Here is a 27,980-nt window from a genome sequence, read left to right as displayed (position 1 = left end):
AATGCACAGTCATAAAGTCATAAATCTCACTGGGATCACATACAGTAATAATATCTTTCTGCAGGGAGGGAGGAAACATCTTTCTTACTTATCTCTCTCTTTCACGTCTCTCAAGATGCCTCCAGCCTTCAGCTTTCTCTCATCTCTAATTTTCCAAATCCCTCTGAACTGTCTCTTCATCGCTCTCACACTCCAAATCACTGTCATCCCCTCCAGCTCTCTCTCTTCTCTTGGTTCTCCCCAGAGTAACACCCAGCACTAAAGAGCTTTGGAAAATAGCCCTCTTTTTCTCTCTCTCCGTCCCTCACTCTGTTTTTGCTTGCTTGTCTGCGTCTTTGTGTCTGCTTAGTGCATTTGTTTTGTATTCATTGTGAGTCAATTTAACAAACAATCCTCCTTTTGTTGGTTTGTTGGGACGGGTTGCAAAGTGAAAGAAAATGTGATGATTGACAAGCTCTCAAGGCCTTAAAATCACATTAATTTGCTTTACTTTTAAAGACTAAGAAGTTGACCAAGACACCACAGGACATCACTGAAACGCAGCACCCATCTGTTGAAGACATTCAAGTTTATATTACTTTACAATCACCTTTGGGATGGACACAGAAGTACTGATTTTGTATTACTGCAACAGCATAATGCAGTAACAAAAAATGTAACATAAATGGGAGCAGATAATGAAAGAAGCAAGATTTCAGACTAAAACATGAATTTACCGAATATACTTATCAAACAGTGAATTAGACATTAAAGACCTGTCTAATAACTACATACAAACCCCATAAAAATACCACACGGCAAGATCAATTTTGTTGATCCTCAAAAGTCTCTACCTTAAACAATCCGGTCTGTTTTTTGTAGCCTTACATACTTTAAAATCTTTTTAACTTTCAAGATGCTTAGTCGGATTGAGTTTACTAAAAACTAAATTACAACAAGATACCACAAATCACAGGGCATCTTGTAGCCGAGTGGCCAATGAATGTACCTAGTTCAATTCCAGTCAGGAAATCTCTACATCTCTCCCTCCCTGCATTTCCTGTCCAAAATGCCTCCAAAATAATCTAAACAAAACTCAAAACGTTCTCTACCAAACAGTAGAGGGTTAAGGGTTAACCTCACCTGCACGCCGAAGGTCCCCAGAACAATGGCGCAGAAGATGGGGTTGGCAAATATGCCGTCAAAGACATTTCTCTCTCCGTGGATCTTGCGAGCGTTGATCTCGTTGAAAAGTTGCATTAGGACGAAGGTGTTGAAGATGATGGTGTAGTGCTCAGAGGGAGGGGAGTGGAGTGGAGCATTGCGGCCACTGTCGATGTTAAAAATGCGCTCGCCTGGAGGGTAAAGAAAGGATGAAAGGTGTGAAAAAAGGAAAAATTATGAGCTCTGTTGTTCATTTGGAGGTGTGTTTGGTCTGCTGCAAGACAAATAAAGAATTAAAGCAGCCATATTATGCTCATTTTCAGGTTTATAATTGTATTTTCAGGTTGTACCAGAAAAGGTTTACATGGTTTAATTTTCAAAAAACACCATATTTTTGTTGTACTGCACATTGCTGCAGCTCCTCTTTTCACCCTGTGTTCAGGTCTCTGTTTTAGCTACAGAGTGAGACATCTACTGCTGTAACATCTTTGATGGCAGTTGCACATGCGCAGTCGCTAGGTAAGGATCATATCAGCTAGCTAGCTGTTTAAACAACATCGCTCAGTTACGAGACAGGATTAGCCGGGAGACTTCTTCTAAACGAGGAGACACTTTGCGTGGAATACCTGCAGAACAGGGACATGTAAGTAGTTATTTTGTAGATTATGGTGAACTGATGTGTGTTGCAGCAGTGTTTTGCCATTGAGAACGAGCTAGCATGATAGCGCTAGCATGCTACGGTTAGCCCCTTCGTTTCGGCTAGTGACGTAGAAAGCCGTGCAGATTTTGACCAGCTCACCGGGAGACTGAAGGCAGGACACATTCAGAAACCGTATCTCACTCGACTTTAAAGTTTTTTTTTCCAAGTTTGTATGCGTGTGGAAGCACCAGAGACACAAAATAACACCCCAAATCCCAGAAAAAGTGATTTTTTCATAATATGGGCACTTTAACAGTTAACACTGTAGCTGCTAAGGTGGCTGTGTATTTTTATGTGTATCCACCATAGTGCCAGCGGTGGAAGAAGTATTTAGATCCTTTACTTAAGTAAAAGTCCTAATACAAAACTGTAAAAATACTCAAGTTACAAGTAAAAGTCCTGCAGGAAAATTAAAGTATTAAAGTAGTAAGTACTCAATGCAGAAAAATTCTCCCATTTTAGAAACTGAAAACGATCAAAACAGTTGTGTCAATCAACTCAGTGTTTAATGGTCTAATAATGTCAGCTGGACTTGTAGGCAGTTATATTGTTGGGTAGTTTAATTTATAATAAAACATCATATTTTATAAACTACATGTGTTTTGTGTGTAATTTGTAAAATAACTAAAGCTGTCAGACTAACGTAGTGGAGTAAAAAGTACAACATTTCTCTCTGAAATGTAGCGGAGTAGAAGGAGAAAGTGGCATGAAAAGAAAAGACTCAAGTAAAGTACAAGAACCTCAATTTTGTACTTGAGTAAATGTACCCAGTTACATTCTTTTTTGGTTAAAAGCACCCTGAAATAAAACCTGATCATCCTAATTTCACAAGAATCCTATTGATGAAAGCCAGCTACTTCAGGCTGTTGTGGAGAACAATTAGAACAAAGGTAAAAGCTCATGACGCGAGTGTGTGTGTGTGTGTGTGTTTGTGTGTGTGTGTGTGTGCATGCATGTGCACCTATGAACAGTAGGGTGAAGATGATGATCAGCTGGTACACTCCATGGCCCAGGATGTTCTTCATCATGGTCAGTGAGATGAGCGGGTTGTTCCGACCATAGGGTTTCCGTAGCAACAGGTCCTCAGTAGGGGGCTCAGTGGCCAGGGCCAGAGAAGCAAACGTGTCCATGATAAGGTTCACCCACAGCATCTGCACCGCCTTCAGAGGAGAGTCCTGCAGAGAGATTTGCAACCATTATTTTCATTGTTGACTAATCTGTTGATTATTTTCTCGATCAATCGATTAGTTGTTTGGTCTATAAAATGTCAGAAAATAGTGAAAATAGTGGATCGGTGTTTCCCAAAGCCCGAGATGATGCTGCTTGACCCTCAAATGTCTTGTTTGTCCACAACTCAAAGACATTCAGTTTACTGTCACAGAGGAATGAAGAAACTACAAAATATTTACATTTAAGAAGCTGAAATTACAGACTTTTTACTTTTTTCATAAAAAATTAATCACACCGATTAATTGATTATCAAAATAGTTTGCGATTCATTTAATAGTTGACAACTAATCAATTACTCAATTAATCTTTGCAGCTCTAGTCGTGGACCATCTTCAGACGAGTCTGGCTTCACTGACACAGACACTGGTGACACGGTTGCTCCGCTCCTTTTTCACAAGACCCTGATTCCGAACATTAAAGTGCCACTCCAGAAACATTTTAATGTATGTAAAAAATATTATTATTATTATTACTTTAGAGGGTGAAAAGATTACTGAGAAAAGTCATTTTTAATTAAACTTTCAATACAAATATATTGCAAATAGCAATATATATAATAATGCATACTAGCATATATGCAAGTTGATATTCCTTGCATATCAAAGCTATGTCAATGTTTCCATGTGTGTCAGGACGGCTCTGCTTATGTAAGCCTGGTGTGAAAAATGCATAAAAAGCATTTTAGCATTTACTTTGTCATAGCAGATAACGGGTGAGTGATGTTTACAGCGTGAAGTCTTTGCGTCTTATATTGTGTGTGTGTGTGTGTGTGTGTGTGTGTGTGTGTGTGTGTGTGTGTGTGTGTGTCAGCATGTATGTGTATTAATAAATCTGTCAACCTGAGTGATGCAAGCCCCGGTGAAGGCCACTATGACAGCCACTACGTTGACCGTGAGCTGGAACTGCAGAAACTTGGAGATGCTATCGTAGACGTTTCGTCCCCACATCACCGCCTTGACAATGCTGCTGAAGTTGTCATCAGTCAGGATGATGTCAGACGCTTCTTTAGCCACGTCTGTTCCCGCAATACCCTGACACAGATTGAGACAGAGTGAGAACGAGGCAGAGACTCGTGTCTTGAAAATGCAACCATTCAAGCAACCAAAATAATTTTGGAGTGCTGCTGTCTCAATATCAAGCTACCACGCAAAAGCTGTGACCAAAATCAAAAGCACTCTATTAAAAAAAGAATGATTCTAAATAAAATACAATATATTCATAGTTTTTTTATATATATATTTATTATTCATAGGAAGAGATTTCTTTTGAGAAGAACATTTTAAAATCCCTCATGAACATATATACTTCGATGTGATTATGTTATTATATACTGTCGCTGTAGAAAGGTTTTAACACTGAATAAACATTAATGGTGAATAATATATCCCGTTACCATGGCAAAGCCCACATCAGCCTTCTTCAAAGCCGGTCCATCATTGGTTCCATCTCCTGTTACTGCGACAACCTGCCTCTGTTCTAGGACGGTGCTGTCGATGATGCCTGGACACAACAGGAAGGAAAAATAGGCTCTGAATATGTGTTGATGAATGTGTGTGTGCATGTGTGTGGCTTAATAAACTTGAGACTCACCTTTGACCAGTGTGTGTTTGTCAGTTGGCGAGGATCGAGCCAACACGCGAAGTTTGGGCCAGATTTTGTCAATACGTTCCTGTTCAATCTGTGAGCCAGATGGAGAGAAAATAGGGGAAAAGGAGTGTGTCAAGATGAAAAACACCATTGAGAACCTATTAGCTATCATCTTCTTTCACTAGATGTCACTGTTGATCCAGAGCCTTGGATTGAGCATAAAACATCAAAGATGCGCTGTGAAATTGTCTCTTACATAGAATCAGAATATAAAATGGCATCACTGCATAATTTTATCCTATTACACATTTGTGTGAAATGTTGTCATAATTAGCGTCGGATTTCTTGAGTTATTGGGATCATAGTGACCTTGATCTTTGATCTATGACCTCCAAAATCTAATCACTTCATCATTGAGTCCAAGTGGACATTTGTGCTACATTTGAAGAAATTCCCTCAAGGCATTCCTGAGATATTGCGTTCACAAGAATGGGACAGACTGACTGACGACCCGAAAAAACATAATAAAAAGGAAAGATTGTAAGTAAATGTTAGGTGGAAACCTGAATTAGGAATAGAGCTGAAACTATTAGTCAATTATGTAATTTTTTGAGCAACAGAATAACAACAAAACAATCGACAACCTTTTCATAACTGATTAATCGTTTCAGTCATACAAACAAAAGTGCCAAATATTGCCTGGTTCCCACTTCTTAAACAAGAGGTTTTGCAGCTTTTTCATATATCATCAGACTAAACGATTAATAAATAAAAAAAACAGCAGATTAATTGATGATGAAAACATCGTTAGTGGCAGTTCTAATTACGAACATATCGTCTAATGAAAAGTCATGACAACAACATCAGCGTAGAGCCTAATGTGAAGCAGAAGTTAACTAGCCGATCAAAGCTTGTGTAGTGGTAGGAAAACAAGATGGGCTTGAGTGTTTGGTGTTTTTCCAAAGAGAAATGGTTCAGCATTTAAATAAAAGCAGTTATGTTAGTGGGGTTATCAAACAGGCTCCTCCCACCACAGATCATTTGTTAACATCCATTTTTAGTTCATTTTTATTTGATACAGCAACCGAAAACGTCAGCAAACTAAGTTTACTCTGCCCTTACTCTAACCCTCTTTTAAGACCCCCAACTCACCTCTCCTTTCTCGTTCCTGATTCGTCGGTTGAAGTCTTTGCCCTCTAGACAAATGAAGTCATCCCCAGGGTGAATGATGCCACATTTAGCAGCAATGGCCCTCGCTGTGTTAATGTTATCACCAGTCACCATCCGCACCGTGATGCCTGCACGCTGACACTTACGGATGGCGTCAGGCACCTTAGAGAAACAGGCGTAACAAAGCCAATTACTTTTAAAATACAGGTTAGAATCTGTGCCTGAAATGGGCCGGTACTCACCGGCTTCTGATTGTTATTAACAGTATTATTAATAGGCTGATATTTATACCAAAATAGGCTATATATCAAGATTAATTGGGAAAAACCAAGCAATTCTATGTAAAATCACACATTCAGGACCCCCATATAGATCCTTTGTTCCATTAAAACATTATCAGACACTGCGTCGATCTAAGGAGCCTGATTCGACTGCCAATCTCACAGTCGAATCAGGCTCCTTATATCGAATCGTCAAATGGTCGCAAAATTAGCGAATTCCTTTTAACGCCACAATATTTTTTGACGCGCAATAACGCACACACGTTCTGTGATTTGGGCCCGCTGCGTAGTTTTGGATCAGGAAATCAGGAATCGATGCAGTGCTGCACTCACCGGAGACTGTTCGCAGTTACCTTGGGGTCACAGCACATTTTATTACATTTTATTCCACAGTGGGAACTTTGGTCGCATGCTTTGACTGTTAAGAAGATAGAGGAGAGGCTGTGACTGCGACGTCTCGACTGTGAGATTGTCAATTGAATCAGTCTCTTTAGATCGAATCGTCAACTATTCTGGGTCACCCCTACAAGATATACGTATGAATATAAATACATCTAAGACACATGCGATGATCGTTTCATGCAACTGCTGAACCAGGGTACTGCCGCCTTTATTGGTACAATTCAGGCACGGTTTAGAATCACACATTATGGATTGCAGAAAGTCACACTACAAGCTGAAACTAAAACTAAACACACACGCATACTGCACAGTACCCTACCTCGGGCCGCACAGGGTCCTCTATCCCAACCACGGTGATGCAGGTCAACTCCGTCATTATGTCTGCTTCGTTCTCCCAATCTGGCTCTGGACTTCCCGGAAGGTCACGGTAAGCAATGCAGATGGTCCTCAACCCCTCACACGCCATTGGCTCAATCACCTTTTAATCAGAAATTATTACAACTATGGACAGGAAGAGGTCAGCAGAATCTCACCGCCCATCATACTACAGACTGCTTAACTTACTGTGCACATAAATGTATTTTACACTCTAATATCTGATGCATAAAAACTGGATTAAAGTGCTTGCATATAGTTTAGTAACTCAATTAATAAATAAATGTATATACGTACTGTACCTAACTACAATTTTAAGGTACTTATATATTTATATACTTACTTATATAAGCTACTTTATAATTCTACTCTTTATGAGAATGTTTTAAAATACAAAAACAATGTTACAGATCAAACTAGTGGTTTCCAACCTTCTTTGGCTTGTGACTCCTTATAAAAACTCAAAATAATAATAATAATTTCACAAGAAAAGCAAAGATTTGAGTACAAAAAATGAAAATACAGATGTGTGTATCATTTGAAATCCTTTCTGTAAATAACTTTGTTTTTCTTCTTATCAAACCCATTAATTATCTCTCAACCCATTAGATTAATCCTGTGACCCTTTGGAGGGGCCCGACCCCTAGGTTGGAAACCACAAGATTGAAATGCATCTGTAATAACTGTATTGCTATTGTTAAGTAGCTCCACCTCGAGCAGCTACAACAGTAAAATTCAACTTACTTATTATTGCATCAGCATATTTAACGATAAACTAGAATTAGCACCTTGTGGTTGTATGTCTCCGCCAACCAGTCAAGTTGCAGTTTACATCCATGTCTGTCCAAACTGATATAATGTATGTAGTGAAGACTTTAAAGCAATTTAATAAAGGTATGAAGTGTTTTCTTTCCTCAACCCCCTCGTCAACCTATCATTGTTATTAAAACTATGGTCAGGAAGAAGTCCACAGAATCTCACCATCCATCAAACTACAGACTGCTTTACTGAGCACAAAAATGTATTTTACATTCTAATATCTGATGCATAAAAACTGGATTAAACTGGTTGCATAAAGTTTGTTGTTTGTTTATATCAAATTACTTTTTGAGTACCTTTGTGTGAACACACTGTCACACAGCTGAGCCTACCGCAGACAGCAGGGGGAAGACAATATGATGCAAATAGGAGGCGACACAAAGCTGCTATAATGTAAACTGAACAACTGAACTGGAATAAAGTTGTGTGGAGGAGGGTTATTTTTCTCTCGGCACAAGCTGGGTTCTCTGGAGCCAAATTTAGGTCAGTCAGCGTGTCAGTCAATGAAACAATGCTCGCGCAGCCTGCATAGGCTAATCTACTGTATGTGGAACAATGCAAGTGTTTTGCTGCTAAATATTTTAGGTACAACTAGACTGATTTAACAAAGCGGTTTTATGCTTGAGTTTTCTTGCTGAGAGTTAGATGAGAAGCAAGAATGCGTATGTGTATTTTCTGAAATGTTAGACTATTCCTTTAATTATTTTTGGGGAATCTTTACCTTTATGAGACAGAGAGCTGACAGGAAATAAGTTGAGAGAGAGATAGGAGATGACATGTAACAAAGGTCCCCGGCTCAGGGGATGTTGCAATGACATGCTCAACATCTTAAAGGTCCCATGGCATGAACATTTCACTTTATGAGGTTTTTTAACATTAATATGCGTTCCCCCAGCATGCCTATGGTCCCCCAGAGGCTAGAAATGGTGATAGGTGTAAACCGAGTCCTGGGTATCTTGCTCTGCCTTTGAGAAAAGGAAAGCTCAGATGGGCCGATCTGGAATCTTCTCCTTATGAGGTCATAAGGGGAAAGGTTACCTCCCCTTTCTCTGCTTTGCCCGCCCAGAGAATTTGGCCCACCCATGAGAGAGAGAGAGACATCATGGCTTTCAAACGAGGAAAGTGGCAGTTGGTCAAGTCCACACCCCCACCCTCCACCTTGCCCCCCCCTCTCTCCTCCTCAATAGCTACAGACACAGAAATGGCACCTACTAAGGAAAGCTCATTGTGGGACTGGCTCTAGTGGCTGTTTTGGGAAAGAGACTTCAGATACAGTATTAGGGGACCACTAAGGTCTATATAAAAGAGGCTTCAGATACAGTATTAGGGGACCACTAAGGTCTATATAAAAGAGACTTCTGATACAGTATTAGGGGACCACTAAGGTTTATATAAAAGAGACTTCTGATACAGTATTAGGGGACCACTAAGGTCTATATAAAAGCATCCAAAGAGCACCATGTCATGGGACCTTTAAATCACAAAATGAAATGAAATTAGAATGGCATATTGAAGACACTATTCTGCACATCAGAGTTTTAAGTAATCAAGTCTCACCTGTTTGACCATCTCATCTCTGTCACGTGGGCGGAAAGTGCGTGCTTCTCCATTGGAATCTAGGATGAAGGAACACCTGGAGAGAGATGAAGGATAGACGACGTAAGAGAGGAAAAAGACTTATGAGTACATCTTTTCTCTCTTAGGTTTAAACCTTTTAACCCAGTTCCCTATGAACTATTGTTGTCTCTATTTATTCACACAATCTACTGTCACCCCAGACCCCTTCTGCCTGCACCTCCACCATCCTCCTCCAAAACTCACTTCTTTAGCATGATCTCCGAGGCTCCTTTGCTGTAGAGGCGGAAGGATCCGTCAGGCAGCTTGATCACCGTACACATGGATTTACGCACTGAGTTGAATGTATACACCTGAGAGAGAGAGAGAGAGAGAGAGAGAGAGAGAGAGAGAGAGAGAGAGAGAGATGTATGATTTAAAATAGTCAAATTTGAGTTTAACTAGTCTGGATCAACAGAGGTACATTTCATGAGTACATAATTGCCTAGTCTCACTTCGCCAGACCCTCCTCCAAAGCGTGCTGGAGGAGAGTCTGGCTACTATACATAGCTTTCGGGGATGGGAGGAAAACATGCACTGGTTTATTGACATTTCTCTAAACAAATCACATTCGTCTTGGGTGACGCTAAGCACCGGAGAAAAACTGCGGTGCCGCTGCAAAAGGGCTCAGAAGGAACTTGTTTTGGTGAAACACGTGTATGTTTAAAATGTTGTTTAAGTCGTGCAACAGAAAACTCAGGTTGGACAGATAGTCTAGCTAGCTGTCTGGATTTACCCTGCAGAGATCTGCGGAGCAGTTAGCCATAGTTCTCATAAATCCACCTGAGTTTAAAATGCCAACACAAAGGAAGCCCAAGGCAACGGATGTCCGGCCTAAATGAGTGAAATCCGGCGGATTTTCTGGCGGCAACGGAGCAAACCCTGAAGTGGAACTTCAAGGATATAGACTAATAATTGCCTGCCATTCATATATCAAATCAGGTTCGTGTTACTTTATTTGTACCCGTAGGTCAATCTTTTTTGCAGCAAGAATATGACATCCATTGTGACACATGAAACTATGAAAAATACTAAAAACAGATACAAGTACTCATGGTTCCACCAATCAGGACATAAAAGAGAGAGAAATATAAATAAGTAAAATAAAAATCATTCAAATACAATCAAGATAAAAGCAGCTTTAAAAATGAACTGAATAATGCTCCTGTCATGTGTGTGCAAATATCGCTACAGCTTGTTCAGCTCAGTGATAGCAGCAGGAACAAAGTTATTTTTGTGCCGCTTTGTTTGACACCTTGGGACTAAAGATGTGCCTGTAAAGCACATAGCTAAAATATGTATTTCTTCTACTATTGCCTTTTGTTTATTTATTCATCGATTTAAGGAAATATGTACACAGGGTGAATATCAAATAGGGCTGCACAATATACCTTTTTTAATCCTCATCGTGATATCAACTGGCGCAATAAACATATCGTGAAAGGCTGCGACATATCGCGAAAAGACACCGCACTTTAAAATGTAACTGTCATTCTATTTAAAAAAATATGAAATTATAAATTCAACAAGCAATTTGTTGTATTTTAGCAGAATACTGAAAACAGCAGAAATGCAGAACTGAGAACACTTTAATATCAGTTTATTCATCGCAAGTTTAGTTAATTAGTTTATAATGTCGTGGACAGTCCCCTTTAATGAACTATACAGTAAAAGGAGCAGCTTTAGCCTCAACGGCTAATTTCCAGCTGTAGTCATATAGCTATTGTGACATTCAACAACGTTATCGCATATTGCATATTTTCCTCATATCGTGCAGCCCTAATATCAAATACCTTTATATTTGTCTCATTAAAAACTATAAGTAGTAAAGGTGCATGTGGTGGATGGTTCCCTACCTTGTACAGTTTCTCCTCGGGGATCTGCTCTCTGACAGGGGCGTAGTCCTGCTGTAGGTCTAATACAAATCCCAGCAGGCCACACTCCGTCTTGTTGCCCACCTGCTTAGCCAGACCTCCCTCCACATCAGGCGGCTGATACAGAGTAAGATTGAAGCAAGTTGGGGTGGTTGATTGGGGCAGTGAGAAAGTCAGGAAGGGAGACAGAGAAGAGGTGGATGAGGCATGAGGAAACCAAAAAGGATGGCATTAAAACAAAAGCACGGAAATGGACTAACATTAACTAAGGACTACTGAAGGTTCTGCAGAAAAAAAGAACGAAGCCAGAACAGCGGTATCTCTGTGTGTGCATGACTCACTAAGATCTTGGAGGTGTAGGCGCTGTTAATAGAGATAGCATTGACTAATAGATCCAGTGTCCGGGGGTTGATCTGTCCAGGGTCCGGGACCGCACGGTGATGCACGTCACCTGGGGAACAACAATCTGACTTTAATACAAATCAATTAGAATGTCTGTACATTCAGCCTACATGCTATCTCCATCTGCTCTCTGTTCCTCTGTCATAAATCATATATGTATAAACCATGATCAGTTTATGTAGACACATTACTGCATATTTATTCTCCCATCTGTGACCTGAAAATCGAAATAGCTAGCAATAAATAAACAGCTTGTGTGCCATTAAAATGAAGTGTAGGTTTATTGGTTCTCAGTTTTATGTTTTAAGGGATATAACTGTCTAGCCTGGATGTCAGCTAAACTTAGCCCCGCCCACAAAATTTGAGTTCGGGAAGTTCTATCTGGACTCGGTCCATTGTGGAGCAATTATGCTCAAACTAGAGCTGTTCGGACCAATCACATTTTCAGGGCGGGCTTCATATGATGATGGACAGATGATCAACAGTTATGTAATCAACCACGTCACCAAAGAGCGCTTGGGTTGAATTTGTTTACAAAAAAGATGGCTGCCATCGCGTCTGTTAAAGAAGATATGGACAGCGCATTCATTTTAAAAGAGGAACAGAGAACCGCGATCACGTATGTATACACATTGCCACACCCGTCCGCACGACACGGAAACTGCCTTTGCTCTGTCGAAGCCTGCCATTGACTTGCAGCTTCTGTGACGTCTGTCTCCGTTGCTCTGATTGGTTGTAGGTCTATCCATTGCTCTGATTGGTTGTAGGTCTATCCAATTGAGTGCAGAGGCATTTTCTTTCCTGGTTCGGTTGAAACACGCCCCATAATCACAGCCCAATGGAGCAGTATCAGACTCATATTCTGACTAGAATCTGAGTATGACGACGTCAGGCTAATAACGGCCTATAGGACAAGGAAAAGGTACTGGGAATCAGGGTTATTATAATAAACTAAAACGAAATTGAAAATAAGCAGTGAAAAATAGTTTTAGTAAACTGAAACAAAAAAACTAATAGCTTCAATAAAAACTAAAACTAAACTACTGTATATTGCCAGGTTAAAAGAAAAAAAATAAAAAGTACCTCATACAACCGCTCTTCAAAAAATCCAAACTATCCCTTTAAGGCACACTAGGCCGCCACTGATCTAATCGGGGTTAAGTAAAAGTTGGGCCACATGACTTCTTAATTCACCTAAGCAGTGAGGATGTTTTTGAAAATGTGACCTTTTATTCTCAACATTTGTTCAATCTTAGCATTACATTGTGTTTTCATTTAAGGGAATCACAGACAGCACAGATAATCAATAAAGCCATGCTTGGGGAATTGTCTTTATTTAATATTATTTATGAATTTTTGCTTTTCACTCACCTATGTGAGACTGCACCACAGTCATGCGGTTGGTGGTGAGGGTGCCGGTCTTGTCGGAGCAGATGGCTGTGGCGTTGCCCATGGTCTCGCAAGCATCCAAGTGGCGAACAAGGTTGTTGTCCTTCATCATTTTCTACAAATGAGATAGTGATGGAGAGCAGAGGGATGTGTGAGGGGTGAGATGGAAGGGTGGGAAGGCAGGGAATGAGGGAGGGCAGAAGGACAGAGGCAGAGAGAAATGGATTGATGGAAGAAAGGAGAGGAGGCAGGGTAAAAACAGTAAGTGTGAAAATTGAAGGGCAGAAAAAATACTTTTCTTCATTGAAGATATTTTCTATGAATAACTCGTGCAAAGATTGATATTGACTTGGTGTGTGTAAAGAATAGTGTGAATTTGTAAAGTGGATTTACTACCTTATACCGCAGTTTCCTGAAATGATCTGCACACTCTGATTAAACATCTGAATGATAATTGTTTTTCAGTTCTATTATTATCAGATCTAAGTGCTGCCTTTGACACAGATGACAAACCAAATTTCCCTAAATGGGACAATAAAGTATATCGTATTGTATTGTACAATACAATACCACTGGGAGAACCCTTAACAGCTCCTACATTTCCATTTGCCAAGCACGCAGCATGACCAAGTGATGGTTGAGTGTGTACCTTGACAGAGTAAGCCAGAGAGATGGTGACAGCGAGAGGTAAGCCTTCTGGGACAGCCACTACCAGCACAGTGACTCCAATGATGAAGAACTTGACAAAGTACTGGATGTAGACCGGAGTACACTCTGTCAACCATGTGTGACCTGCAACACAAACCATACTACATATTACAAGCTTACTACTTTAAAGAGTGAGTCGTACTCAGCAGAGTGGTAAATATTGAACGCAACGGGGGGGGAAAGAGTAAAATGTGCCAGGAAGTGAAAGAGGTGCATCCTGAGATAGTATGTGGGTTTTTATGGGAAGTTTTATACACACGGACCTTCAACGACAAACGTGTTGATGACAAAGTACAGCACCAGAATGATGACAGTGATGGCCGACATCACCAAACCTGCAGGGAGATTCAAAGAAAGCAATCAGTGTCTCACTCAAGACTTTATTGGATATCTATGTATTTGTTTTCATGGCTCTGAAGTAATGCATGCCTGTCAGTTTATAGCACTTTTACGTCTGTTATTATGCAGTAATAAAACATAATTCTAAGTAGCCTCTTTTCTCTAAGTGTTAAACAGCTTTTTTGTATATGTTTGCTTCTGTATTTATTGTTTATTTCATTATAATATTTAATATGTTTATTTATGCACCAACCACCTAGGTAAATTCCTCGTTAAGTGTTACTTGGCAATAAATCCTTTTCTGAGTCTAAGTATGAAACTTTGCACCTTAAGTGCAGAGTTTCACACAACTCCCACAATTTATGTCTCATATTCAGAAAGAACTTTTCTCTACGTCATTGCCCCAGAAGCTCTGTGGGACTGAAAGCTACAGAATTGACTCGGTGTGTTCATTTTTTGTGTAAAAAAGTTACATTACAACTGCTAATGGAGTCCAAAGGCTGACAAGATTAGACATGTGACCGTTCTTTACCTGCTTTGCCAATTTGAACAGCGAGTTTGGTGAGCTTGCCCTGCAACACACTCTTCTCTTTCTTCGGAACGCTGGTCTTCTTCTTCTCTCTGTCCTCTACCTCTCCTCCCTCTGCACTTTTCAGGGGTTGCATCTCCATGGCAACACCCCCGTCCTGCTTCTTGGCTGAAACACAGACACACACAAAAATCATGTAATCATATACACTCTCTTCAGCGCTGTATCTGCAGATGAAGTAGAAGCAAGTAAGTAAGAAGTGAGAAGATGAAGTAAGCTCATCCCACATCCAAATCAAGCTTTACACACACACGCACGCACACACACACACACACACACACACACACACACACACACACACACACATACATGCGTCATGAGTTTTTACCTTTGTTCTGATTGTTCTCCACAGCTCCATCAGGTTGTTTTCCTGAGAAAAAGGGAGGGTGATTTAGACAAAGGTACATAAAAAGATACGGGAATAGAAAGACAAACATATGAAAGAGAAGTGTTCACATGTGCATAATCAGAGTCACCAACAATTTATTTTTCTGATCTTAGGACAGCCAAAGACACACTTCCAGAAACAGAAAAACCACAAAGAAACAATACTAAAGGGAAGAATAATAAAGGTACACACATCTTCATACACTGGGTCAAGAGACTGAGAGACATTTTCATTTGTATAAGTCCAGCATAGGTCATTGTCACTTTCACTACACTGTGTGCTGGGGTCCATTCATTGGCTGAGGAAAGGAGCGGGACAGGCAGACAACGTTATGCTCACATACCATTGGTGACTGTGCTGAAACTGGCATCTGTAGAGATGAGCAACTGAGTACTGTCCCCTGTTTGGGGGAATGTGTGAGGAAAGAAAGGTTTCGGGGCATGTGAGAAGATTTGGCAAAAGGAAAACAAAAGAGAGCAAAGAGGGAAGAATAAAAAACTCAAGTAGTAAATGTGTTTGCACGCACAACTCTACCAGTAGTTTGTAGACGGCTCAATAGACAAAAATTAATTGACTATAACCCCAATCTCAAATGAGAGACGATTCAAAGACAACAGTATAAAGCCCCATAGCAAACCCACATTGCATGAGGAAAAACTAGTTAACAAGTTATGGCATTTGTAGAAGTCTTATGAATAATGTATTAGCTCCAGTAAATGTTTGTCTGAATGATCCAGCCCACAGAGGCTGCTGTACTCAAATGCAAATAACACTTTGGAAAAAACTGGCAATACGATTTTTTAAAATAGAATAAGCATCATCAGCTAATTTGTTGCTGTCCATTTCTGCATTCCAGGATGCCAACAGTTCTGCACACATACCCGTGCATAAATGGGAATTGCAGTGGTAGAGGCATGGATGAGTGCACTGGTAATGATATTAACCTTAAGTGCTTCCGAAAGTATGGGTACCCTCTGTTGTTGTCTGCAGCTCTGCTCTGACTGCAGGGCCCTTCCAAAACAAATTTGAGCACAGACTAATGCTTCATGCATTGGCCAACCAACACTCTTCCCTGAATCTCACTGGCGCACTCGCTCTCTCCCCTGCTCTTTCAATAATTGATTCAATCTGAAGCCTTTCTCTCTCTCAGATTAAAGGAGGGAGGGAAAAACAGGGGAGTGCAAAAGGGAAAGATAGGAAAGTGAAAGAGGGCACAGCGGTGGGGTAAACAAGAGACCAAGTGAGAAAAATAGAGAAAAAATGGAAAGGCAGAGAGAGAGAGGGAGCGGGAGAACGAGAGGGATGGAGAGGATGTGGGCTAAATTATGGATGGGGTTAAACTGGTGTGTTTCCTCTTAAAGCGCTTATCTGAAATCAGTTAGGCACCCAACTAACTCTACACACACACACACACACACACACACACACACACACACACACACACACACTGCGATGTGTGAGCATGGACGGATTATGAGACAATGGGCCCCTGGGCACAGACATGTGAAAGCCCCCATCTTTGTAGTCGTCTTTTTGTAGTCATTTTGCATTTCTTTGTGGACGTTCTTCGTGGTCATGTTGGTCTCTTGGTTGGTTCTCTGAGGTTGTTTTGTGTGTCTGTGGTGTCATTGTGAGTCTCTTTGTAGTAATTTCACGTCTCTGTAGTTGTTGTCGTGTGTGTCTTTGTGCTTGGTTGGAGTTTCTTTGTGGTGTTTTTTTTTGCTTATCTTTTTAGTCCTTTGATTGACTTTCCAACAAGAAACAGTCACTTTAAACAGAGGTTCTTGGGCCCAAGGGGTCTGGGGCACCTGGGCCTGTGCCTGGTAGACCCCGTTCAGTAATCCCTCCATGTGTGTGAGTACATGTTAACTGACTTGAGAGCAGTTTGAGGTATTCATATATGGATATGGTGGAGATGTATGAGAGAGACTTTCTTCTTTCCTGGGTTTTGTTAGCATCTGTTTACTTCTTTACTGGTTTGCATATATTCCATGAACAAAACCATTTCTCACTAAATATTAAGTCTGTTCAATTTGCGACATGAGAGAACATTGACAACACAACATTATCGCTACCTTTCTGTCATTACAGTCTGAAAACATTCCAGCAAATGTTGTGTCTCTTTACTGGTTCGTCTTCTTCACTTACCTTTCTTGTCCTTCCCTTCTTCCTCCAGCTCTCCAGCACCAAGCAGGGTGAAGATGATGCCCGTCTGCGAGTTGACACCGACAGCTGTCACCAGCATCTTGCCCGAGCCCTCCATCACATGGGTACCTTTACGTCCAAATAGATTACTGGATTAGATTCAATTAAGAGACCAGTGGTGCTTGCAAAGTGGCATCCCCAAGTGGTCATAGATATGAAACGACAACTTGTGATCTTGCACGTTTGTTAGGTTCTTTCTCAATGTTTAGTTAATGCACAACATACATTATGAAAGATGGGTCTGAGCTGCTCTCTCTACTTGGCAGGGAAGAAGTGCTGAAAGATAAGCTTAACATGATGCATCAGCATTCAGGCAGAGGAAAAAAACTAATTTGATAAAGATAAAGCCCTTTGGAGTAGAGATGTTCTGATACCGATACCAGTATCGGTATCGGCTCCGATACTGCCTAAAACGCTGGTATCGGTATCGGGAAGTACTGGAGGTAATGCACTGATCCGATACCACGTAATAAAGCCCTAAAGAAAATCTACGTTGAAGTAGTTTATTTATGTTCTTTTTCCGTTATAACTGACTGTCAAACTGCATAATAAAAGAAAGTTCTGGGGCGTTCATTGTTTGTGTTTGTTCATGTTTCACAAAGATATAAATCATATCACATCCATACAGGGATAGTAGTATACAGTTGTTAAAACATAATAAAATATATGACACACTGGTATCGGATCGGTACTCGGTATCGGGCAATACGCAAGTTCAGGTATCAGAATCGGTATCGGGAAGCAAAAAATGGTATCGGGCCATCTCTACTTTGGAGTGTACGGTACCTAAAGCATAGTTCTGGCAAGTGGGTCAGAACTAAACAAAATTATCAGCTCCCCTACACCCAACATCTCCGACCTGAACGATGGAGCCATCACACGCATTGCCTTCACCATTGTCAATGACACCAATCACCTTCTATATCCGGGACTCTGAGGTGTAGAAGGACTCTTCTTTGGCAGAAGTTTTGTCGGCTCTGGCATGGCACTGCTGAACAAACTATCTCGCTGACTTTGTAAAGACCCGTATCGTCGTTGTAAATGTGGGTTTCTATGTGTCTATACCTGTCTTTATGTTATCTGTTGATGTATGTGTCCACGTATATTGCCATGTGCATGAAACAGACTGTGAAAACAAATCTCCCTCATGGGACAATAAATATCTATCTATCGATCTAAAAAAATAAATCATTGTTTTGTTACTATTCAATACAGCTCAAGACAAAGTGTGAAAACAAACCTGAGAGCAGCATGGGGTCCTTCTCCACAGACTTGCGTACGTGGTCAGACTCTCCTGTAAGAGAGCTCTCATCTAGCTTCAGATCGTTGCCTTGGACCAAGATACCATCAGCTGGCAGCAGGTCCCCTGAACACAGACAGGCACAGATCAGTGACTCACCTTGTAGTTTAAGGCATTTTTTGGTTAGGGACATGTCAACAGGGACATTTATGTATCAGTATGTCTTGTTAGGTAATACATACAACTACATGTTACGGAGATAAATAGTACAGTTATAGCAGGCATAGTCCACATTGTTGGAAAAGGTTTTTTTTGTTGAGAGATAGATGAGAAGGTCGATACCACTATTGTGTCTTTGCACTAAATATGAAGCTACATACAAGAAAGTTAATAAGCCTATTTCCCAAAATGTCAAACTATTCCTTTAAGGATATGGAGGAAGTATGCAACTTTGGGACATCACTGTATTATAATTTTTTGAAGCACAAAAGCCAAAAAAGACCAGACAGAAACTTTACATAAATGGATTAATCGTCAGTGAAAATGTTTGTACTTTTACTTTGTAAGTTTCCCATTTTTGTCCTACACATGCAGGCTTTACCCAGTTTTACCATTTTAAGTCAATGGTGAAAAGAGTGCTCAAATGAGGAGGCGTTTCAAAAACACACTCATTTCACTTTAATACAGTTAATTTACTGTAAGTAAGTAGAAGTATTTGTTGAAATCATGATTATCAGTATAACTGTAGAAGTTGTTTCCCAGCTGGTCTAAAAAAAAAAAACCCGCAACTCGCATCTTGTAGCTTGTGCTTTCTTAAGTTATTATATAGGGTGTACAATTAATCATTCAATTAAAAATATATATAAATTGATTAACACTCCTACTCAAAAAAAAGCAGTATTAGATTTTTACTGTTTTACTCATACTGTATATTACACTACTTCTGTGAACCTAAGACCTTGGTAAACTCATTTCAAGCACCAAAACAATTTGTCCACACAAGTAAAGATATAAATGTTTTCACAAGTGATTTGAGGAATTACAAAAAGCTATCAACTATTCAGCTTTAGGGCCAAATTATCTCTTTACACATTGCTCTGGGACAAATTTGGTCCCCCACTGTACAGAAAGCTGAGTTTGTTCTGAACATTTTCATATGAAACAAATGGGAATCAGGTTATATTCAAAAACCCTTAAAAGGTGACTTAAAGAAGATATTTAAAAATCGAGGGTTAATCGATAGTGAAAATATCTGTAAGTTTCTGCCCTTTATACAATAAGCGTTTGTGATAGCTTCTTACCGTATTTGACCTGCGCCACGTCCCCCACCACCATGTCAGCCACCGGGATCTGGATGACATTTCCTTTACGCACGACTGTGACCCTCTGTTCTTGTTCGATCCGACTCTGTAGACCGCGGAACTGCTTCTCTTTGGACCAGTCATTAAACGCCGTCACCAGGACGACACACACAACAGACAGCAGGATGGCCGCGCCCTCGATCCAGCCGGTGTCGCCCTCGCCTTCATCCTCTGACGCCCCCGACACAACCCCACATGCTGGAGAGACGGGAAACGGAGGGAAGGTTGGTTGGATATTAGAATACATGATATCACAACTGAATCAAAGAGCATTTAACCCACCTGAAGTAACAGCTGGTTGGTGGTATGGATAGTTTGGTTAGGTTCATCATTTATTTTATTATTTTCCAAGATATCAAACGTAAGAATGAAAGCAAAGTTGAAGGGACAATCTGTGATCGAAATGTAAATAAATGGGTCATCCACAATCAAAACTGAAAGATGGCAGACTGACTGTTGGTGGTGACATTTATGGACGAGCTAATGGTTCCATTTGAACAGAATTTACAAAATTTTGAGACAATGTATGTCCCTTCTCTACTTGTGTTACCAATACACTACATAAGCTTGTTTTAATACTCTGTTTCATCCTTCTCCCTTTACTTTCGCTCTCACTTTGCTCTATGAAGAGCCAAAACTCTTCTTTAACCTCCTAAATGTATTCCTTTCTTCTCTTCCTACAACCTGAGTTTCCTCCATGTCTTTAATCAGGATACTAGTTATAGGACGATACGGTCTGCTGATGATGAATAATCTTTTTTCTCACCTTTCTATAGCTGTGTTCAAAACCGTTCCCTATCACGGAAATAGTGCACTATATAGTGTGTTCGCCATTTTGTCGTGGCTTTCGAATCCTCCGCGGTTAATTTCATTTATTATATAGTCGATCTACTATAAAATACCCACAATGTACTGCTAATTTGAGTGTACGGTACATCATTGTCAAGCAGAAGCACCTGCGAAAAAAGGAAAAATGGAGCGGGCTTTCTTTTCTAAACAGTGGAAATGTAACATGCAACATATATACAACCTTATACTATTCTCGCTGCGCTCGCTTTGTTTCAGGGACGTATTGGAAGTCATTTTGTTTACATGATAGGGGAACGGTTTATGTCTCTCCCCTTCTATTGCCCTTACTGCCCGACTTACTCTCGCACCCTCCCAAACCATCCTCCCCAGCCCCCTCTGGCCCCAGCCTCACCCTCAGTATCCCCCCCGGGAGGCTGGTAGAAAGAGAGGCCGAGGGAGATGATGGCGGCCGCCTCCAAAATGATAAGTGTGACGTCCTGTAAGGCCTCCCACACGAGCTCCAGGAAAGTCTTGGCCTTCTTCGGGGGGATGAAGTTTTGGCCAAAAATTTGGCCCCGGCGCTCCAGGTCTGCCGGGTCCCCACTGAGACCTGAGAGATGGAGACAGAGGATGGGACAGAAGATGGGACAGAGAGAAAGACACAAAAAAGAGGGGGGGGAGAAAGGCTGAGATGTTAGCAAATTTAAGAAAAGATTTTTTTTTTTTTAAACATATCTGCCCACACGGTGGCAAATTTCCAATTCAACTAACTTTCATGCTGATTTAAATAGGGCTGGGTACTGAACTTCAACACTTTTTAGGCACCGACCAAATGCCTCAATAGCATCGAGTATCGAAAAATGCCTCGTCATTCGCTACCAAATTTCAATACCTAAGGAGTAACTCTCATCAGCGTCAGTGAGCCAATAAGCATGCAGCATGCTTCTGCCAAGATCTACAGTAATAATGTCTGTGATTGGCTGTCTCTAACACATCGTAGAGGCATACAGTACGTTACGCACAGAGACAGATGTTAAAATGGATTTTATAAAATTAGTATCGAAAAAAGTATCGTTCAGGAACCAATATCGAAATAACGGTATCAATATCGCTACCGGTATTGAAAATCTTTAAACAATACCCAGTCCTAATTTTAAATAACCAGTTTGAAGGTTTATTTAATATCAGTAAGAATTCTGTGTAACAGTGACTATTTGAAGGGTTCCAGTTTCATCGTCATTTATAAAAGTGTTGATAAAATTCCATATAGCAGGTAGTAGTTTAAAGGTCCCATGAAATGGTGCTCTTTGAAAGCTTTTATATAGACCTTAGTGGTCCCCTAATACTGTATCTGAAGTCTCTTTTATATAGACCTTAGTGGTCCCCTAATACTGTATCTGAAGTCTCTTTTATATAGACCGTAGTGGTCCCCTAATACTGTATCTAAAGTCTCTTTTATATAGACCTTAGTGGTCCCATAATACTGTATCTGAAGTCTCTTTTATATAGGCCTTAGTGGTCCCCTAATACTGTATCTGAAGTCTCTTTTATATAGACCTTAGTGGTCCCCTAATACTGTATCTGAAGTCTCTTTTATATAGACCTTAGTGGTCCCCTAATACTGTATCTGAAGTCTCTTTCTCTAAACCTCAGAAAGTGAAATTTTCATGCCATGGGACCTTTAACACTGAGAAATGGTGCTTTTCCATTACATGGTACCTACTCGCCTCGCCTCGACTCTACTCGCCTTTTTTGGTTTTCCATTACGAAAAAAAGTCCCTGGTACCTGCTAACAGGTACTTTTTTTAGTACCTCCTCAATCGAGGTTCCAAGCGAGCTGAGGCGAGCCGAGAAGGTGACGTGAAACCCTGCAGGCTACAGATTGGTCGGAAAGAATCGTCACTGATCACTGCATTGCTAGCGACAGACGGCATTTTTAAATAGTTTAGCCAGCGGTGTTTTTTTGCTGCCGGAGGCTCCACGCAGAGCTTTCTCCGTAGCATACAAGTGGCCTGATGGTTATACTGGTGCGCTGGTGTGTGGAGGTGCAATTGGGTGTGTGTGTCGAGTCGCCGTGTGTGTGTGGGGAGCTGGTGAGCGAGGGAGAAGTGAGAGAGTGACAGCGATTAGCTCCGCAGCGAGTAGTGACTCTAGAGTCATAGTGAGAAAAACAAAGTGTCTGCCCTGTTCTTTCTGACCACGGTGGAAAATCTGGAGCAGGAAAAGTTAACTATCTTGTTGATTTCATGTTGTCTACGGAGAAGGAGAACCAGGTAATGAGTCGGGGGAAATGCATTGACATATATAAAATGGACCAATAGACCCCGTTGCTCTGGACGGAGACCAGTGAAGACTATTAGAAGCACTTTTCCGGTGATCTCTTGCTTTACTGAGCAGCCTCCAACTGACAGAGACAACGTAAATGTGACGTGAGCAACGTGTCTGAAAGTTGTAAGTCTTCTGGTAGCTGTGACAAGAGAAATCTCAATCATTCCCAATCTTATAGAGACGGAGAGTGTAGGTATATGTAAGGAGATAACATAAGCACAGGCTAATTATTGCTAACTAACATGCTAGTTAACATTAGTAATTAAAACTAAACAGCTAATGTAAGTCTAAACTGCCTGCGAGCTTCTCCTGTACTATACGGTAATTCCTCTACTGTGTGACAGTAAGTCTCGTGGTTATGACACAATCGTTAGCTTATTTTTATTAAAGCGTCTGCTACGGAGCCATAACTTGAGGTACAAGGTAATGGAGCCTTTTATACATTGTCGTGTTTCTTTAGAAATTAACAATGGACAAATGGAGTCTTTAAACGCTTCAGATGTAAAGTTATTCGCAGTCAAGTGACGTAAAAAAAATGGCGGTCAGTGTAATGCTAACAAGAGGTGATCGCTTTGTAGCAACAAAATGGCGCCATCGGAGGTTCGCGTTCTGAAGCAAAGCTTACCCCCTTGGGGAAATGCAACGCTACCAAGCCACGCCCACGGCAGTCGCTATGACGACCAGCAAAGCTGAGGCGATACTAAAATTTGCAATGGAAAAGGGACGCACAGCGCGCCGAGTCGAGTCGAGCCGAGTAGAGTAGAGGCGAGTTGAGCAGGTACCATGTAATGGAAAAATGCACAATCAGCACAAAGAGCAGTGGTGGAAGAAGTTATTCGGTTCCTTTAAGTAAAAGTACTAATACTACACTGTAAAAAATACTCCACTACATGTAAAAGTCTTGCATTTAAAAACATCACTTAAGCAAAAGTATGTAAGTAAAATCAGGAAAATTTTCTAAAGTATTAAAAGTCAAATTTGAAAAAGCTGGAAACATGAATTTTCTTTTTCATGAAAAATGACTAAAACATTTAAAATTGTTCTCATGTCAGCTATACTTGTAGGCCTATCTATTTTTGGGTATATTTTATACAAACACTTCATATGTTTCGCATGCAACAATTTCAGTTTGTAAAGTAACTAGTAAAGTTTCAGATAAATGTAGTGCAGTAAAAGGCCCAATATATACCTCTGAAATGTAGTGGAGTAGAAGTAGAAAGTGGCATGAAAATAAAAGACCCGTAATGTACAAGTACCTCAAAATTGTACTTTTGGATAGTTTTTATAAATGTTATGTCTATAAACCACTGAATAGCTGTAGACCAAAATATATGCTAGGTTGTCTGGGACAGGTTTGTTGTGTGTTCCCAGAACTAGGACCAAACAAAGTAAAGCAGTATTTAGTTATTATCCCCGTCACCTGTGGAACAAACACCCTGAATACCTGAGGTCTGCTCAAACAGCTCATTTAAATCAGGGCTGGAAACAGTATTGTTTACTGCAGCTTTCTCATAAATTAGATACATCATTTTAATTCGTAACTATTCATTCTTGTGCTTAAATGTACTCTTACTGGGTGAAGCCTCTAGCTCCCCCAGTAAGAGTTTTGCCCCATGTAGGTTGAGTCCTGCAGTGGCGCAGCGTTTGAATCCGACCTGCAGCCCTTTGCTGCGTGTCATCCCCCATCTCTCTCCCCCTTCATGTCTATCCACTGTCACTATAATAAAGGGAAAAGCCCCCAAAAAAATAATCTTAAATAAAAAAAAAAGAAGTACTCTTACTCCATCCATCCATCCATCTTCGTCCGCTTATCCGGTGTCGGGTCGCGGGGGGAGCAGCTCCAGCAGGGGACCCCAAACTTCCCTTTCCCGAGCAACATTAACCAGCTCCGACTGGGGATCGAGGCGTTCCCAGGCCAGGTTGGAGATATAATCCCTCCACCTAGTCCTGGGTCTTCCCGAGGCCTCCTCCCAGCTGGACGTGCCTGGAACACCTCCCTAGGGGGGGGCGCCCAGGGGCATCCTTACCAGATGCCCGAACCACCTCAACTGGCTCCTTTCGACGCAAAGGAGCAGCGGCTCTCTCCGAGCTCCTCACGGATGACTGAGCTTCTCACCCTATCTCTAAGGGAGACGCCAGCCACCCTCCTGAGGAAACCCATTTCGCCGCTTGTACCCTGGATCTCGTTCTTTCGGTCATGACCCAGCCTTCATGACCATAGGTGAGGGTAGGAACGAAAACTGACCGGTAGATCGAGAGCTTTGCCTTCTGGCTCAGCTCTCTTTTTCGTCACAACGGTGCGATAGATTGAATGCAATACCGCACCCGCTGCGCCCGATTCTCCGACCAATCTCCCGCTCCATTGTCCCCTCACTCGCGAACAAAACCCCAAGGTACTTGAACTCCTTCACTTGGGGTAAGGACTCATTCCCTACCTGGAGAAGGCATTCCATCGGTTTCCTGCTGAGAACCATGGCCTCCGATTTAGAGGTGCTGATCCTCATCCCAACCGCTTCACACTCGGTTGCGAACCGATCCAGTGAGTGCTGAAGGTCGCAGGCCGATGATGCCATCAGGACCACATCATCTGCAAAGAGCAGCGATGAGATCCCCAGCCCACCAAACTGCAACCCCTCCCCACCCCGACTACGCCTCGATATCCTGTCCATAAATATTACAAACAGGATTGGTGACAAAGCGCAGCCCTGGCGGAGGCCAACCCTCACCTGAAACGAGTCCGACTTACTACCGAGAACCCGGACACAGCTCTCACTTTGGTCATACAGAGATTGGATGGCCCTGAGTAGAGACCCCCTCACCCCATACTCCCGCAGCACCTCCCACAGTATCTCCCGGGGACCCGGTCATACGCCTTCTCCAAATCCACAAAACACATGTAGACCGGTTGGGCATACTCCCAGGCTCCCTCCAGGATCCTTGCGAGAGTGAAGAGCTGGTCCGTTGTTCCACGACCAGGACGGAATCCGCATTGTTCCTCCTCAACCCGAGGTTCGACTATCGGCCGAACCCTCCTTTCCAGCACCTTGGAGTAGACTTTACCAGGGAGGCTGAGAAGTGTGATACCCCTATAATTGGCACACACCCTCTGGTCCCCCTTTTAAAAAGAGGAACCACCACCCCAGTCTGCCACTCCTTTGGCACCGTCCCAGACTTCCACGCAATGTTGAAGAGGCGTGTCAACCAGGACAACCCCTCCACACCCAGAGCCTTGAGCATTTCTGGACGGATCTCATCAATCCCGGGCTTTGCCACTGTGTAGTTGTTTGACTACATCAGTGACTTCCGCCTGGGAAATCGACGACAATCCCCGTTATCCTCCAGCTCTGCCTCTAACATAGAGGGCGATTAGTCGGATTCAGGAGTTCCTCAAAGTGCTCCCTCCACCGCCCTATTACCTCCTCAGTGGAGGTCAACAGTGTCCCATCCTTACTGTACACAGCTTGGATGGTTCCCCCTTCCCCTCCTGAGGTGGCGAACAGTTTCCCAGAAACACTTTGGTGCCGACCGAAAGTCCTTCTCCATGTCTTCTCCAAACTTCTCCCACACCCGCTGCTTTGCCTCTTTCACGGCAGAGGCTGCAGCCCTTCGGGCCCTTCGGTACCCTGCAACTGCCTCCGGAGTCCTCCGAGATAACATATCCCGGAAGGACTCCTTCTTCAGTCGGACGGCTTCCCTGACCACTGGTGTCCACCACGGTGTTCGTGGGTTACCGCCCCTTGAGGCACCTAAGATCCTAAGACCACAGCTCCTCGCCGCAGCTTCAGCAATGGAAACTTTGAACATTGTCCACTCGGGTTCAATGCCCCCAGCCTCCACAGGGATGCACGAAAAGCTCCGCCCGGAGGTGTGAGTTGAAAGTCTGTCGGACAGGGGCCTCCTCCAGACGTTCCCAATTTACCCGCACTACACGTTTGGGCTTACCAGGTCTGTCCAGAGTCTTCCCCCACCCCTGACCCAACTCACCACCAGATGGTGATCGGTTGACAGCTCTGCCCCTCTCTTCACCCGAGTGTCCAAAACATACGGCCTCAGATCAGATGAAACGATTATGAAATCGATCATTGACCTTCGGCCTAGGGTGCTCTGGTACCAGGTACACTTATGAGCATCCCTATGTTCGAACATGGTGTTCGTTATAGACAATCCATGACTAGCACAGAAGTCCAACAACAAACAACCACTCTGGTTTAGATCAGGGAGGCCGTTCCTCCCAATCACGCCTCCAGGTGTCTCCATCATTGCCCACGTGTGCGTTGAAGTCCCCCAGCAGAACAATGGAGTCCCCCACTGGAGCCCCATGCAGGACTCCAGTCAAGGTCTCCAAGAAGGCCGAATACTCCGAACTCCTGTTTGGTGCATATGCACAAACAACAGTCAGAGTTTTCCCCCACAACCCGCAGGCGAGGGAGGCGACCCTCTCGCCCACGGGTAAACTCCAACACAGCGGCGCTCAGCCGGGGCTTGTGAGTATCCCCACACCCGCCCGGCGCCTCACACCCTGGGCAACTCCGGAGAAGAAAAGAGTCCAACCCCTATCCAGGAGTATGGTTCCAGAACCGAGACTGTGCGTAGAGGTAAGCCCCACCAGATCTAACCGGTAGCGCTCCACCTCCCGCACCAGTTCCGGCTCCTTCCCCCACAGAGAGGTGACGTTCCACGTCCCCAGAGCCAGCGTCTGCCGCCCGGGTCTGGTCCGTCGAGGCCCCTGACCTTCACTGCCACCCATGTGGCATCGCACCCGACCCCAACGGTTCCTCCCACAGGTGGTGGGCCCATGGGCTGGCTTCTCCGTGAACCATCACCTTATCGTGGTGGAGAGGTTTGTGTGTCTCTGTGAACCTGAGGGCTGTGTTGTCTGGAGCTTTGTGCTCCTGGTAGGGTCTCCCAAGGCAAAGTGGTCTCAGGTGAGGGGCCAGACAAAGAATGGTTCAAAAACCCCAATGAAGAAGCAAGGTAGAGATGGAGTGACCCTGCCCGGAGGAAGCCCGGGGCCCCCGTCTGGAGCCAGGCCCAGACGGCGGGCTCG

The 27,980-nt window shown here is 42.5% G+C and overlaps 1 protein-coding gene across 1 annotated transcript in view; it reads right to left on the bottom strand.

The window, feature by feature from the left end:
- atp2b3b (ATPase plasma membrane Ca2+ transporting 3b) overlaps positions 1-27,980 on the bottom strand; it is a 55,421-nt gene that overhangs the window by 13,878 nt on the left and 13,563 nt on the right. Inside the window, exons 3-22 of the mRNA XM_028582907.1 lie at positions 21,018-21,215; positions 19,757-20,014; positions 18,456-18,581; positions 17,159-17,284; positions 14,951-14,992; positions 14,566-14,730; positions 13,958-14,029; positions 13,636-13,778; positions 12,969-13,101; positions 11,537-11,646; positions 11,178-11,312; positions 9,529-9,635; positions 9,265-9,340; positions 6,833-6,991; positions 5,813-5,992; positions 4,664-4,751; positions 4,467-4,573; positions 3,913-4,104; positions 2,805-3,018; positions 1,123-1,334 (exon numbers count right to left, since the gene is read on the bottom strand). Coding sequence (XP_028438708.1) covers positions 1,123-1,334; positions 2,805-3,018; positions 3,913-4,104; positions 4,467-4,573; positions 4,664-4,751; positions 5,813-5,992; positions 6,833-6,991; positions 9,265-9,340; positions 9,529-9,635; positions 11,178-11,312; positions 11,537-11,646; positions 12,969-13,101; positions 13,636-13,778; positions 13,958-14,029; positions 14,566-14,730; positions 14,951-14,992; positions 17,159-17,284; positions 18,456-18,581; positions 19,757-20,014; positions 21,018-21,215 — 2,843 coding nt within the window. The remainder of the gene's footprint in view (positions 1-1,122; positions 1,335-2,804; positions 3,019-3,912; positions 4,105-4,466; positions 4,574-4,663; positions 4,752-5,812; positions 5,993-6,832; positions 6,992-9,264; positions 9,341-9,528; positions 9,636-11,177; positions 11,313-11,536; positions 11,647-12,968; positions 13,102-13,635; positions 13,779-13,957; positions 14,030-14,565; positions 14,731-14,950; positions 14,993-17,158; positions 17,285-18,455; positions 18,582-19,756; positions 20,015-21,017; positions 21,216-27,980) is intronic.

The sequence above is a fragment of the Perca flavescens genome, chromosome 7 (assembly GCF_004354835.1).
Source record: "Perca flavescens isolate YP-PL-M2 chromosome 7, PFLA_1.0, whole genome shotgun sequence".
Taxonomy (NCBI): domain Eukaryota; kingdom Metazoa; phylum Chordata; class Actinopteri; order Perciformes; family Percidae; genus Perca; species Perca flavescens.
Note: the sequence above shows the minus strand (reverse complement) of the source record. Positions and strands in the feature narration are given on the sequence as shown.